Source organism: Grammomys surdaster, unplaced genomic scaffold (genome assembly GCF_004785775.1).
Source record: "Grammomys surdaster isolate TR1022 unplaced genomic scaffold, NIH_TR_1.0 187, whole genome shotgun sequence".
Lineage (NCBI taxonomy): Eukaryota > Metazoa > Chordata > Mammalia > Rodentia > Muridae > Grammomys > Grammomys surdaster.
The window spans coordinates 8,769,723-8,784,591 of record NW_021604632.1 but is presented as its reverse complement, the minus strand read 5'-3'; the positions used below and the strand labels follow the sequence as shown (position 1 = coordinate 8,784,591).

Here is a 14,869-nt window from a genome sequence, read left to right as displayed (position 1 = left end):
TAGACTACATGAGATCCTGACTGTCTCATACAAAATAGTTTGATGGGAGGATCAAAGATTGTCATGGTGCTAAAAACCGTGGATGCCTTGGACTGAATGTGTTCCAACTGAAAACTGCTTGTTATTTTATAACATTCCCAAAATTGTCAAGAGAACTTGCTGGGCAGATCAAATGTTTTAGCCATCTACCAGGAAGACAACTCCAATGGATTCAGATAACAAGTCTTTAGTTATGTTGGCTCATTCATACCTGAATGCCTCTCAGATTCAGCTCGCATCTGAGGCTAGACATCCTGCTCGCTATTTCATTTTCTTCAAAGCCACGTCATTCTTAGTTGTTTTCTAGTGTGGGAGAGCAGCAGTTACCTCTTCATTTTCATGGGTAAATTCCTTCACACGGTAGAGAATAGACTCTTAAAAGACTTACAAGGCTGTTCCCTACATGCATGGAAATAACAAGAGCCTCTGACCACACTGTTCGTCGTCTTAGTACCTTGGCAGCTGGTTAGCATGTGTGACTTCCTCGACAATCATCCCCAGTGGAAAGCTTTCTGGAGTTGCCCAAATAAACCCTCAAATCCAGGTTGGTGATCATTAAGAGCATCCGTCCTCACTGGCTGCTCCAGGGAACTCTACTGCTAGGTAGTGAATGCTCCTCCATTTGCTGCTTCAGTCCAGAAACCAAACTAGGAGCTGGAACTGGTCCAACAGTTTTCAGTCCTCTTGCACCCCTCATAGCTGCTTGATTTTCCTGTTTCTTTGAGGAATGACGAGAAGCTTTTATACCGTTCTGAAGTCAAGACGAGACTCTTCTTTGGATTTGAAACCTGGGATCATGACTAAGCCTATGACTTTAAGGGTTGCTTGTAATTTTTTCCAAACATTTGTTCTCAGAGGGGCCAGCTAACCCCTGAGAACCAACAGCATTGGAGAGCGGTATACACAGGTGCTTCCTACAAAGGAATGAAGTGCACTCCAAACCACGGATGGACAATCTCTTGTATTTCCCTTCCTCTTATGAACAAAAGGGTTTTTCCAGGTGTAGCTAACAGTTGCCACAGCACACAAACCTCAAGTTTCTAGTACAAGTGCTGGCTGATGTGAAGCCCAACTCACAGTGGTTGGGAAGCAGCAGCCATTTGTCAAAGGCAGTTGTTCTGAGTCCTTCTATTAAGAAGTAAACTATTTGAGCACTACAATGGAGACGATCCAGTCAACTAACTTCAAGGCTCAGACTAAGGGCTTGTCTTTCTTCAGCTTTTACTTGAAGGTTACAGGACAATGGACTCTGGATGAAAACTGGTCGTCTACCATCAGCTCTTCTGCCTTGCACTGTGGTCAACTCTCCTCAGATTAAAGATGCAGGTACAGTAGTGAGCTTACAACATTTGACCTCGACTGGATTTCCTAATTTATTTTATAAGTTTTCAGCAGTAAAACTAAACTGGGTCTACAGCTGTATCCCTGTTTCTTGCAAGGGAAGAGCCTTTATACAATTAGACTCACTTTGGTTTTTCCTCATTGACAATTTCAGCCTCTTTTGTATTATTTCTACAATAATTTGTAAATATTTATTTTTACCTGCTTTTTTTATTAAATAAGGAGGGACCTTTATTTACCATTAAGGGTGGGAGGGAACCAGAAGGGAGGAGGCTTTACGTGGGATAATATTCATACCATGCTCTTGGCACAGCCACTGAGCACAATGTACAGGCCTCAAGTCACAGTGTACAGAGGTTTGCAGCTAGAGCTCATCTTCTTCAGATAAGCCTTTATATCCACTGCGCTACCTTCACCTTGCCTATGCCCTTCAAAGTCCAGGAGGTGCTCCTGTTCCTCCAGGTTGCCAGACAGGTCATAGGAACTCCTCATCAAGTGTAGAACACCTGGACCCTTCTCAGAATGATCCTTCTGCTTCACAATCTCTGCCATCTTTCTCACCATTCTTACAAGATGTGGTCAGTGCAGGTCCCACAACCAAAGTCCCCTCAGTCACCCCAGCCCCAGCATTTGCAGCTTCAGTTCTGTCTTGTCCTTCTGCACCTCTGGGACTCTGATAGCAAAGCTCCCCTACTGTCATTCTCCTTGCTGATGTCCATGGTCTTCACTCCAGCATCATCTAGTGGGGATGCAAGCTGAAGATATCGGCTGCTCTTTTTTCAGGACCATCTCTCTACTCTGGGAGTTAGTGCTGACCTTGCCCAGCAGTAGGAAAGCAAAGCCCCTTTCTTGAATCTAATGCTCAGGAGGCTGTATGTCATCTTCTAGCACCACCACCTCGAGTGTGAGATACTTAGAGGTGAGCTGAGGCCCTGCTCAACTTGTGGTTGCAGGATGACCCTGCCAATTCTCATTTATAAGGCCATTGGTAGTCACCCTAGTTCATATGGAAAGTGTCTAGCCAGTTCCTCTCCAGCTCCCTATCTTATTTAGCTAGCAAACAGCAAAGCTTTTGTTGTGCCAAGGACACCTGCATAAGGCAGCTGTTAGGGCAGTTTCCTTCTTGGCCAACCTCTTAGGCACCAGGTTCACATTCACCAGCAGCACACTCTCCTCTTCTTGCAATACTCCTTTTGTCCTTAAAGGGAAAGATCAGTCTCTCCTTGGAATAATGGCCCTGCGGGTCTCAGGCACCACACATCAGTGTGCTGATGCCTAACTTGGCATGTCTATCTCCTCCAACAGCTAGTCCTCTTCTCTGCCAAGACCTTCTGTAGCTTCTCACCATCCCAGCTGTGGTGTTCCCAGGGCAGGGGTCATCCTCCCCCTTCTGGCTCAGGAGTACCTTCCTTGTGGCTCTTCCTGAGAGGTCACGGAGGCTGACATTGGATATTATAAGCCCCTCTTGCCTTTTCTTTTCCTCCTCCTCCTCCTCCCCCTCCTCTTCCCCTTCTTCCTCTTCCTTCTTCTTCTTCTCCTCCTTTTTAAGGTTTCTGTGTCTTCTTCCCCCCCCCTTCCCTTCTCCCTCTTGTTCCGAGTACCTGTTCACTCTGGGTCCCCGCTCGCTCATATGAGGGTATCAGATCTCATTTCGGATGGTTGTGAGTCACCATATGGTTGCTGGGATTTGAACTCAGGACCTCCAAAAGAGCAGTCAGTGCTCTAAACCACTGAGCCATCTTGCCAGCCCCAAGCCCCTCTTTCTTATCCATGACTTTCAAGAGTTTCAACCTCAATTTGGCTGGAACTGACTGTCTCCATAAGCATCTCCTGAGCCAAATGGCCCCAGTGGTCATATTTTGTGGCTGCCCATAATACTGTGCAGTGCCATTAGACCTGAGTTTCTGTCACCCCACAGCTCCCCCTGTTGTCCACTGTAGGTGCCATATTGGTGCTGTTTTTTGTATTCCTACTGCTGCTGTGGCAGCTTGATGACTCCATAGAATTACGCTGGCCTTGCTGGGCTGCCACCAAGCTTGATGACACAAGACGCAGACAATGTTGGGCGACAAGGCAGCTGCTATCCTGTTGCTGGCAACCATGAGCAGCTGCTTCTGGCACTGTTGCTTTCATTGCCCTTGGAGACTGGCTTTTTTGTTTTCAGGTCAAAAATTTTTTATTGCACTTATCAAAATAAAAATTCTTACATAACTCTGGCGTGTCCATTGCTATGACAAAGAACCAAAGTAAACTTTAAGGAGAGAAAGTCGACCATGGCTCACATTCTTGGTCTCCTGTCAGTGGATCCCATTTCTGGGCACACGGTGAGGCAGAGAGCAGCACAGAGCCTGTGTTCAAGCAAAGCAGCTCATCTGGGAGCTGCAGGGGAGCAGAGGGCGCAGAGGAAGCCAGGCACAGAACCTACTCTCAAGGCCATGTCCACAGTGACTAACTTTCCTCAGCTGTACTTTGCCTCCCAAAATCTAACCCAATTCCCCATTGGCCTCTTAAACCACGACTCTACCGACAGAGCTGTTTCTTCCCTCATGTTCAAGAACCACCTCCAACCTCTATCAGAGAGCTGTGCTGGGGACCAAGTCTTCAACACGAGTTCTGGGGTATAGTTCAAATCCAAAAGAAAAACTGGGATCTCAGAACTATGCCCTCTTGTACTTAATAAATCTAGCTCTTTAGTTTTAAAAGGCTTAGTGGTAGAAATGGAATCAGTGGAATTCAAAAGTAGAGGAAGAGGTCAGCAAGATGGCGCAGGAGTAAAAGGTACCTACTCCCAAGGCTAACAACCGGAGATCAACCCTTGAGACCCAGATGGTACAAGTGTCCATCATCCCACCCCTAACTGCCCAACTTCCACACATGCTATCAGCAGCGTGAGTGTACACACACCACTCCAACATTTTTAAATGGTGACTTAAAAGATTTCACAAATAAGGTAAGTTGTCACGGTTGCCTCAACTTGGAGAATTAAGCCACTAGGCCACCAGATAGATACTGCACATGTAGATACTGACTTGTAAAAGTCAGAATCTCTCACACTCCTCAAATTATTCTACAAGACTGAGTGAAGGCTAACCAAAGCTTGTTCCCTCAAATGCAAGCATGTTGGAGGGCAGGTAATACAGGGTTGTTGTCATATTAAAAAAAAAAAAAAAAAAAAAAGCAGAGAGCAAACGTACCCACTGTTGAACAGAGAACAAAATGGAACGACAGCAGCAGCCCTCTCACCCCATTTATTAAAGAAACAGTAAGAAAAGATACAATGCAGGAAAAACACCAACCATCCTTCACATCAGGCTGAACAAAGCACAGTGATTTTCCCTTTCATCCCTCCACCCCCACCCTAATCCCCCAATTCCCATCCATATCAGTTTACATTTTGAGGTTCTTTGATTGGGAGTACCAGTGAGGAGGGAGCTGGATGATCGGAGGAACCGTAAATCTGGCCACCTCTAAGTCCCACAAGAAAGCAAGGCCCAGTCAAGCAGAAATGTGGTGGGTCTGTGACATGGGTGTCCACCTCCCATTCTGTATTCAAGCCCCAGGGAAAGGTCTGGCAGTAGAACATGACTAGGTCCAGGTGCCCAGGTCAGAGTTACTGCAGTCTGCTCACCAGTGCAGCGTCACTAGACAGCAAGTGAGCCAATTCTCCAGTGGTGAGTGAGTGGGGAATTAGGACCTGCAGGCCAATGTATCCCTGAGGAAAAGTCCACAAGAACAATTCAAGAAACTAGTAAGAAACAAGGGGCAGAAAGCTGTGCTACAAAAGCACAGAGGCTTCCGGAAGGCCAGAGATCCTTTTTCTTGAGGCCAGGATCATCCCTATCTGCCATAGTCCGTGTCTCACAAATATTTTGCCTTCAGTCAAGAAAAAAGCAGAGGAAAATGAAGGCTCATTTGAACTTGAGCCCAGCTATGTTCTTCAGACTGTAGTTCCGTATCTACTCTTTTATCTAAGAGACAGCCCCAGCTCAGAACCACAGTGCTTAAATAACAAAGTGGCCCTGAAAAAAAATGGGATTTAAGGGGGTAACATTCCATTTGGGTACATTGCAGCCATTGGACCCCCTGGTCTGGGGAAAGCAGCTGGATTTGAGCCAGGGAGGCTGCCCACTCTAGGAAATGGGACCAAAGTCTTACCTACAGGGCCATTCATCCTTGGAAAGGAAGCTGGGTTAAGGCCCAGGGTCCCTGTTGGTCTTGCAAAAGGAGCTGGGTTGATACTCACAGGGCCTGCTGGAGAAGAGCCCAGGTGTCCAGCAGCTGACCTGGGGAAAGGAACTTGACCCGGGCCTAATGGACCAGCAGACCTTGGGAAGGCAGCTGGACTTGGACCCTGCAGGCCAGTGGCCCTTGGAAAGTTAGATGGGTTGGGGCCTAGTGGCCCAGTGGCTCTTGGGAAAACTGCTTGATTTGAGCCCTGGAGGCCAGCAGACCTCTGAAAGGTACCTGGATTTGAAGCCAATGTGCCAGAAGCCTGAGAGAAGGCAGTTGGGTTCAGTCCTCCTGATCCTGTCCCCCTTGGAAAGACTCCAGCATTTACCCCCATGGGCCCACCTGGTCTTGAGAAATGAGCTGAATTAGGACCCATGGGGCCAGGAGCCCTTGACATGGGAGAGGGATTTGGCCCTGGAAGGCCAAGTCCTCGAGAGTTAGGACCTGTGTTTGGGCCTATGGGGCCAGGCACTCTTGTCATGGCGGGTGGGTTTGTGCCCATGTTTCCAGAAGCCTGCGAAAAAGAAACTGAATTTGTCCCTAAAAGACCTGCTGCCCTTAGAATGGGGGCAAGATCTAAGCCTTGAGGTCCAGCCATTCTTAAGTTAAGACCAGATCCTGTACCCAACAGGCCACCTGCTCTGTTGTCCAGATTTGGGCCTGGGCCCAGGCCACCAGCTCTTGGATTGGGCCCAAGACCTGGTCCTAAGCCACATGCTCGTGGGTTGGCCCCCAGGCCTGGGCCTGGAAACATACCCGACCTAGGGGCCGGGTTTGTACCTAAAAAGCTTGATCTCAGATTTGGACTTGGTCCAGGACCCAGGCCAATCGGCCTAGGATTGGGAGGACCAGTCCCAGAGGACAAAACTCCTGCCCTCATGTTGGGTCCACATCCAGGGCCCATGGGGCCACCACTTCTAGGGTCAGGACTTGCTCCCAGGAGCCCACCTGCCCTTGGGTTGGCCACAGGACCAGGTCCAGGAAGCCCTCCTAATCTGGGGTTAGACATAGGCCCTGGGCCTGGAAGAGCCCCTGTTCTAGGGTTTAAGCCTGGTCCTGGTCCCAAAAGGCCTCCTGGCCTTGGGAAAGAAACTGCACCTGTGCCAGTGGGATTCATCCCTCTTGGAAAAGAAGTCATGCTTGGGTCTCGAGCACCAGCAGGAAAATGTGCTGGGTTTGACGCCAATGAGCCTGATGGATTTGGAAAAGGAGCTGGATTCCTTGGAAATGGAGCCAGGTGTCCACCAAGAGAACCTGCAGCCATAAGGAAAGGATCTGAGTTCACACCCATTGGGTGCCCTGCATTCATAACAGGCCCTCCGTCCAGCCGTCCTCGAGGTGGCAACGGAGCACGAGTCCAAGGAGTTGGCCGCTCTCTAGGGAAAATCCGGGGCTCTTTCATACTTTCTTGGGGACGTTGGTGATGATAGGCTTGGGGCGAGTTTTGAAAAGGATCTTGTTTTTGATGAGTGCTGTCACCAAGTACTGGGTGCCAGTTTCTCGACCAAGCTCATCACAGTCCTGCTTCCCAGGAGTGTGTTTGACAAGGACTGCAAAAGGTTTCTCCAGGTGGATGATTTTCCCATACAGGATATGATGCCCCACGATCAGCACAGGGATTCCCTTTGGCAGAACAGAAGGAGATGCCTGAGGTTGAGGGCAAGGCCATTCCTTTCAGGTGCCTTTGAAAGTTGCTTACTCTTGGCAGCAATGCTGGCACCTCCAGTCCCTGGTCTGGCTCTATCACTGTTAAAAAACCACATTGGCAATCCACCCTTGTGCCCTTTTCATTCTTTGTAGCCCCATGTAAAGAGCACTTCTACTTTTAGGACTCCTGCAGATTCCCAAAGGCTCCATTTCTCTGCTATTCCAGAAGGTGGGGGACAGCAGGCAGATAGCTCTACAGACTGGCTAACCCTGGAGTAACAAACCTGAGGACAGTCCTCACGCTGGGTCCTGGGAGCACCACCTTGGTGGAGCTTGCTTTACTGAGGCATAAGGCAGGGAAAGAAAAGCCCCCTCACCTCAGTGGTGTAATGTAGGTCTCCCAGGAGGTTTCCAGCTAATCCGGTGCTGTAGCGAGCCTCGATCTCCCCCTGTAGCTCCATCAGCACCCATTCTGCCAGGCCTTCAGCCCCCGTACTGCAAGCAAAGGGCTGGCGGTTACAATATTTTTGAGTGGTGAAGGATGAGTAGTGTCCTACACCTACACCACCATTAGAAGCCCAAAGAACTCTGCTAAATACAAGTTCTCAGGTAACTGGGCAGTACTGGGAACTGAAATATAGATCTTAATACAAGAATGTATATAAGATGTACCTGAGGACCCTACTTCCTCCAGAAGAGTGTAAAACCACTATAGCCCTCAACATTCAAGCTAAGTAAAATCTTAAAAAGTACTTACCTGGAAATAACAATTTGCACCATGAGCCTTCCTTCTTTAAAAAAGCAACTGAAAAACTAGAGAAAAAAAGAAAAAAAAACAACCCTTTTAGGACAGCAGTAATTATAGCTAGTATTTATCACTTAATTGTACGATAGGCACTTCCCCCCTTTGAGATAGGATCTCTATGCAGGCTACCCCTGAACTTTCTATGTAGCTGAGGTTTTGACCTTGAATTTCTGATTCTCCTGCCTCTACCTCTAGCTTATGTGATGCCAAGGACCCAACCCAGGGCTTCACAAATGCTAGGCCAGCATGCTGCCAACTGAGTTTTACACTCCCAGCCCAATGTGTGGCAGGCACTTAGAATTCTAAGTGCTTTCAAACATGTTAACTCTATTGCCCTAACGATGCCAAAAGGGCTAGGCTTTCCTGCTCACTCTGAGCATATAGACTACAGTCATTAATGACAATCACTGGACTGGTGATCCACTTAGGTATATTACAACAAATGCTAAGGCAATTTTTTTTCCTTCTTTTCCTTCTTCTTCTTTTTTTTTTTTTTTGGAGACAGGGTTTCACTATGTGACTCTGGCTATCCTGGAACTGTGTAGACCAGACTAGCCTTGAACTCATAGAGATCCATCTGTCTTTGTCTCCCAAGTTTTAGGCTTAAAGGTTTGTGTCACATGCCCGGTAGTAAGCTGATTTCTAATGTGACTCTCGGCTACAGACTACCTTTCATTTAGCCAGGGGAGGAAATTCCTATACCTTCACATTATACAACAGCACCACCAGGTGGCAATTTGGAACACCACTAACTGGCTTCATTTGCTGTATCTGCCATTCAGGGAGACTGGATCAGGGAACCAGAGCTACAGTTTCTGGTTGTCTTTCGAATGAGACAATATATAGTGTTACCAGCCATGGTACAAGTCAACAGGTTTTATAATTGTACTCAAACTCAGCAAAAATACTAACCAGGATTTGTTTTCTTTTTCTGTTTAAGCCTAGGTCTTGCAACACAACCAAGGCTGGCGTGGGACTTGGTATAGTTATTCTTAACCTCAGCCTCTAGAGAGCTAGGACTACAGCTGGCAGCAGCATGCCGTTTCTCGAGTTCCTTTACTGGTTCTCATCACTTCGGACCTCCAGTAGGCTTATATCATGACAGAACCTCTTTCCAGAGCACCAAGTACACTGGGTCAGCAGCTAACTTATTTTAAATGTTTACATGGTATCTCAGTCAACATGGCAACTCTGGTAATAACCATTTATTCCTATTTTGCAGTTGAGGCTACTGGGTCATATACAAATAAAAATCATGTATTCATATGTGATACACATTCAACTAGAATGCAGAAGAGCCAAGACAGGAAGCTGGGCCATCTAATTACTTAAAAGTCACGACTTAATTTTCCCTTCCTAAAGGGAAGTACCAGCAAAAATGAAAAGGAATCACAAGATCATGCAGCCAGTGACATGTGTAAGTGCTGTTTACAGCAGCACAAGGGCACCAAGACTAGAGCCGTGAATAAGTGAGTCTCTGTACCCAGAGGCTGTGACCCCACCAAGAAAAGACAGTAACTACATCATCTTTGAAGGCAAAGATCTTGTGTTTATAACAAGACCATTTGCAGCACTTAATCTAAGTATTTTGAGACAAGGGCCATCTTTGAACTTCCAATTCTTCTGTTTTAATCTCCTGACTACTGGATCAAAGGCATGTGGCACTGAGCCCTGCTTCCAGAGCACTTCCGAAGTGAAACAATTCCAATTCAAAAGGCTGAAGTTCAGGTTCCAGCTTGTAAAGTGGAAAGCTACTGTATGATCACGCTCAGGTCACTAAATGACTAGAGGCTAACTAACACCTACATGATGACTCAGTAGTGTCATGACTAAATATAACCCCTGCAAGACTTTAGACTCTTATTGAGAACAGTTAATTTTTTAGATTGGGAAGTAAGCAAGTCAGCATTTGACAGTCTAACTTTGACTATAATTCATAAAGTATGCAATACACAGATTGTAAAAGGCCAATGCTGCACAGACATAGTTCTTTCAAATATGCTTTTGTTGACTGATGCAGTCAGTGTATGATGAGTGTAAGCTGCAAAAAAAAAAAAATGTGGTCTAAAAACTGTAATAGAGAATTCACATCTGTGAACATCATATTCTAAGCATAGTGAAGAAGGTAAAAACCTACTTGGCCTACAGAGTAGGGCCAGGACAGCCAGGACTATGCAGAGAAACCCTGTCTCGAAAACCAAAAAACAAAAAACACCCAAACAAACAAACAAACAAAAACAAAAAACAAAACAAAAAAAACCCTACTTGGCAACCTACTGGGTCCAGGAAGATGGTTCAGCCATGCACCTGAGTTCAAATCTCCACTGCCCATGAAGATACTAAACATACAGCATTAGCATTTTCAACTCTAGTGGCCTTCTGAGACAGGAGGCAGACAAAGGAAAACCCTTGAAAGCCTGAAGGTATGCAGTGGAACCACCAAGACATTGTCTCAAGGCAGAAGACAAGACTGATACCTAGCTGGGCGGTAGTGGCACATACCTTTAATCCCAGCACTTGGGAGGCAGAGGCAGGTGGATTTCTGAGTTCGAGGCCAGCCTGGTCTACAGAGTTCCAGGACAGCCAGGGCTACACAGAGAAACCCTGTCTCGAAAAACAATAACAAACAAACAAAAAAGACTGATACCTAATGTCCTCCATATTCATAAATGCATGTATGCTACACACACATAGCAAAATACTACACTTCTGAAAACTAATTTCAATTTTTGTGTGCTTTTTATTCACAGGAAATAGAGACAGAGTGGTTGTCAAGTTTTCTCAGTGCATTCTCTGCTTCCTGGACAGACTCCTATCAGAATAAGAATTCACAATAAACTAAGAAAAGCAGAAATCTGACCTGAGTCAGCGTAGTACTTGCAAACCTACCCATGCAGGTTCAATTGGAAACATACATCTTTATATACAGATGCAGGAAGCCTTGACTGAATTATTTCTATTGATACTGGCAAACATCTAACAATGACTTGGAAAATAGTAATTTTGTGGCTTACAGCCTGGCCATTCTGTTGCTGTACCCCAGCAACCCTGTAAAATTTGTTTTATGCTAAATCAAATTAGGTGGCTTATGTGTATGTAAAAAGAAATGCAAGCTCAGTGTGTCCATCCAGCTTAGAGATACCTGTATATTGATATGACTATATTTATGTGATTTGTGTATATGAGGACATATATATAAGAAACACTGAGTGTTAAGTTCTCTTTAGTAAACTTTCAAAGTCTACTTTCAGGGTTTGAGATTTCCTGTAGCACCTAAATTATTATTACTCCTTTTCTTGCTCCTTGAGGTCACCAGACAAGTGTCTATAGGGCTAAATTAAGTACTGATTTGAGAGCACAACCGTCAGAGGTGACAAGAGTGTGGCCATGTGTCCCAGTTAGCATACAGTTTATTTAAAAGGTCTCAAAAGCCAGGTGTGGGGCTATGCATCTGCAATCCTAACCCTTTAGGCTGAGGCAGGATGACTTTGGGTTCCTACCCAGCTACACAGGAATCCCTGTCTCCAACAAAGGTGGATATGAGGAACTGCCTTAAACTGTACTTATCTCCTTGTGCATAGGCAGGAAAAAAAACCCTGAAAAAAGAGTGAAGCCTAGTATAAGCCGAACACCTACAATCTGAAAATGTGATATGCTTCCAAATAGAAAAAAAAAAAAAACATAAATATTAGGCCACTAGTATCAAATTTCAAGATTTCTGTTTTCGGGACATTCATCTGCTAAGTCTATGCAAATATTCCAGTATCTGAAGCACTTCTCTTGTGAATTCTGAATGCTGTTTAAACTATAACAAGCCAAATTCTGTTAGTAGTAACAAAGAACAAAAATATTACATCTCTGTATAGCACCAATTTCTGAGCCTTCAATCTCACTTTATGCTAACACTAAGAGATAGCCAGTTTCTAGGATTGTCTAAGATTTGGCCTGATAAGAAAGCAGTACAGTGTTACCAATACAAAAAGCTCATCTGGACATTCTTTTAGACTGCTTACTGTATTCTCTCATTCCATCCTGACAACCAGCTCAAGTTAGGCATGGTTATCACACCCCCTTTCAGATAACAGGCTCAGAAAAGCTGAAGGCTAAGCCATTGGTCACACAGCTACTAAGTAGTAAAGCTAGACGGGCCCGTAACCATCCCACTGTGTGGTCCGAGCACCAGCCTCTCCTCATACAGAACTTCTCTGAGATCCATCTACATTGCAATTGACCTCATCCTCCAGCACAACTGAAAGCAGGCGTGTATCTTGCAATGAAAGCAGCTAACAATCCACGCTGATACATCAAAGTAGCTAATGAACTATGACCTCATCCATGTTTAGGCTTTAAAAGTCAAATTCAATGCCACCTTCAGGATTCAAGATTTGACCCTAAACCCTCTGCCCCTCAGCCAGGAAAAAGAGGTCATGAAGACTGAGGACTTTTTTGCCATGGGTTCACTTTAATTTCTAATCAAACTCAGTTCTCACCCTCTGCTAACTCATTACATATTAAAGGATTACTAATGTCCTAGAGAACAGCCTGATCAATGACCCTCAAAATGGTAACTTTCCAAAATCAGTATGATATGGATCTAACCATACACACAGAAAAACAAAGGACTGTGATTCAATGATTTAAATCTAATCATACAAAATCTTCTAAATCATGTTTCATAAATGTCCATTTTATTAGCCTGGTCTACAGATTGAGTTCTAGGACTGCCAGGGATATACAGAGAAACCCTGTCTCAAAGAAAAAAAAAATCCATTATAATATATCTAAACATTTTGTGTGGTCTGCTGGGGATTAAACCAATGAACAAGATAGGCACTACCTCTACCACTATTTTTGATGTTTGTCCATTTTAAAGGAAATATATTCTAATTCTTCAAAACTATACTTTAATATTTTTCTTTAAAAAATTAGGATAAAATGGCTTAACCACTTCAAAGTAAAAAGAGTTAACTGTTTCTTAGAATCTGTCAAGTAGAGTATCACTAATATCACTCATAACTACTGTGAATGCTTACAATGGACCAAACAGGCTATAAAAACAGTAGGCCATCGAAGTCAACTCTGTACAACTGGAAAAAAATTCAAACGCTTTAGTCGGGGTTTACCAAAATGCATCATGGCTTAAACTCTGGAAAGTCATTTCTCTAAATATGACAACTATTTCTCTATGTGCCTTTCTAGCAAACAAACAATCTTGTGAGTTTTATATATGACTGAATACAAATCATTTTTATTACCGGTGTCATGGTGGTTGTGACTGAAGGGGATGTTTGATCCTAATTTTCTAAGGAGACCTTGTCTCTTAAGAGGGTTGTTACTAAATCTAAACTACATTAAATGAGACATTTTGCTCCCCTCCAAAATGGGATTGTGGGGGGAAAGATGGAACTGAATGCTTCCGAACTTTTCATTTAGTGAAGAATGTTTTCAAAACGTGTTTAGATACTATGCAGACATGTGGTATGTTCCCATCACGTGGCACGATTCCTCCATTGGAGGGAATCAATTACTGTTATTTGTAGACAATGGGTAGAAAAGATGGCTTCGGTCGATTTGAGTTACTCCGGTTTTCTCCATCTTCTGCTACTCTGCCACCCCATCGCAACCTTTCCTCCTCTTCCTGCCATTACAGCCTCCTCCTCCCAACCCTTTCTGTCCGCGCGGCAGTTGTGGGGGAGGTCCTCCTCCTTCTGGAGTCTTCCATTTCTCCTATCTCCTCCACCCTTGAAACTCCACCTCCCGCTCTTTCAACTAGACAGACTCCTTCTAACTCCCTCTTCCCCGTTTCTCCAACTCCTTTCAAACTATCCCAAACTACTATTGGAACCGTTTTATCAAGGTGTTTAACCCTCTTGCTACCCTCCCTAAGAAACTATCCCCCACCTCACTCTTATTTAAACTGCTTTTCTCCACGGCCCCCACCGGTCTTCATATCCCTCATCCTTCTTCCAAAGATTCCTGTTTTCATTTACCTTCCTCTATCACTCAATACTATCCAAAATCGTCCCCAGTCCCGCTACTCTAGGACACCACCCTCCTCAACTCTTTAGGAGTCACTCCACCCACAAAGCACCCGAGATCACTTTGCAAGCACCCTCCAAATAATGTCTCCCAGCAGCTTCCTCCTCCCCACTACCACGATTTAAAATAAATGTCCCCTGAAACAAGCCTCACATTTCTGCCAGTTCAGCCCCAAGCCCCTTTTGAGCCTCCTGCTGCCATTCCCGCTACTTTCTGGGTTCCAAGTCCACTCGACTCCAGCAGGCCTCCCGACCGGGGACTGAGCCCCTTTCCCCGCACATACCTCGTGGATCCGGCCCGCGCCGCCCCCTGCTCCGTCCTCCGCCCGCGCTCCGCCAGCCTTTCCGCCCTTCTCCTACTCCACCCAGTTCCCTCGCTCCCTTCCATCCGTCCTTGCACAGCTCCCCGTCCCCGAGCTTCCCCGGCTCGCGGCGGGCTAGCCTCGGCCCTCGCGGCCCTCGCTCCCTTGCCCAGCATGCGCCCCTCCCCCGCCCGCTCCCCGCCCCTCCGCTCGCCATTCTTCTCTCCGAGCCGCGCGCCCCGCCCGGCCCCGGCTCCCTAGCTGGCCGATCCTCCGCGCTCTCGCCGCGGTTCTCGACCCCAGCCTCGTTCCCCGCGGCCTCCCGCGCCCCCCGCCCGCGGCCTGACCTGCAATGGCGGCCGCCGAGCGCGGCGCCGCGCGGCCAACGGGCGACAACCGAACCTCCCGCCGCCGTCGCCGCCGCCGCGAGCATTGCCTGCGCACTTCCGGCCTCGCGCCGCCTAGTA

The 14,869-nt window shown here is 46.2% G+C and overlaps 2 protein-coding genes across 2 annotated transcripts; both read right to left on the bottom strand.

Annotated features, from left to right (window-relative positions):
* Nucleotides 1–4,610: 4,610 nt before the first annotated feature.
* On the bottom strand, nucleotides 4,611–14,836 carry Chtf8 (chromosome transmission fidelity factor 8). The gene is made up of 4 exons (XM_028768572.1): nucleotides 14,750–14,836; nucleotides 8,015–8,070; nucleotides 7,635–7,752; nucleotides 4,611–7,233 (listed from the first exon to the last, which is right to left on the bottom strand). Exons 2-4 carry the CDS (start codon nucleotides 8,035–8,037, stop codon nucleotides 7,009–7,011), a joined length of 366 nt encoding a protein of 121 aa, XP_028624405.1. The 5' UTR covers nucleotides 8,038–8,070; nucleotides 14,750–14,836; the 3' UTR covers nucleotides 4,611–7,008.
* On the bottom strand, nucleotides 4,614–7,036 carry LOC114622170 (chromosome transmission fidelity protein 8 homolog). The gene has a single exon (XM_028768571.1). The coding sequence runs from the start codon at nucleotides 7,010–7,012 to the stop codon at nucleotides 5,417–5,419; it is 1,596 nt and encodes a 531-aa protein (XP_028624404.1). The 5' UTR covers nucleotides 7,013–7,036; the 3' UTR covers nucleotides 4,614–5,416.
* Nucleotides 14,837–14,869: the final 33 nt, after the last annotated feature.

Coding starts and splice junctions, on each gene's coding strand:
- LOC114622170 (XM_028768571.1), bottom strand. CDS start 7,012: ATGAAAGAGCCCCGGATTTTCCCTAGAGAGCGGCCAACTCCTTGGACT.
- Chtf8 (XM_028768572.1), bottom strand. CDS start 8,037: ATGGTGCAAATTGTTATTTCCAG. Junction 7,753..8,014: donor GTGCAAATTGTTATTTCCAG/GTAAGTACTTTT, acceptor CTTTGCTTGCAG/TACGGGGGCTGAAGGCCTGG. Junction 7,234..7,634: donor ACCTACATTACACCACTGAG/GTGAGGGGGCTT, acceptor GTTCTGCCAAAG/GGAATCCCTGTGCTGATCGT.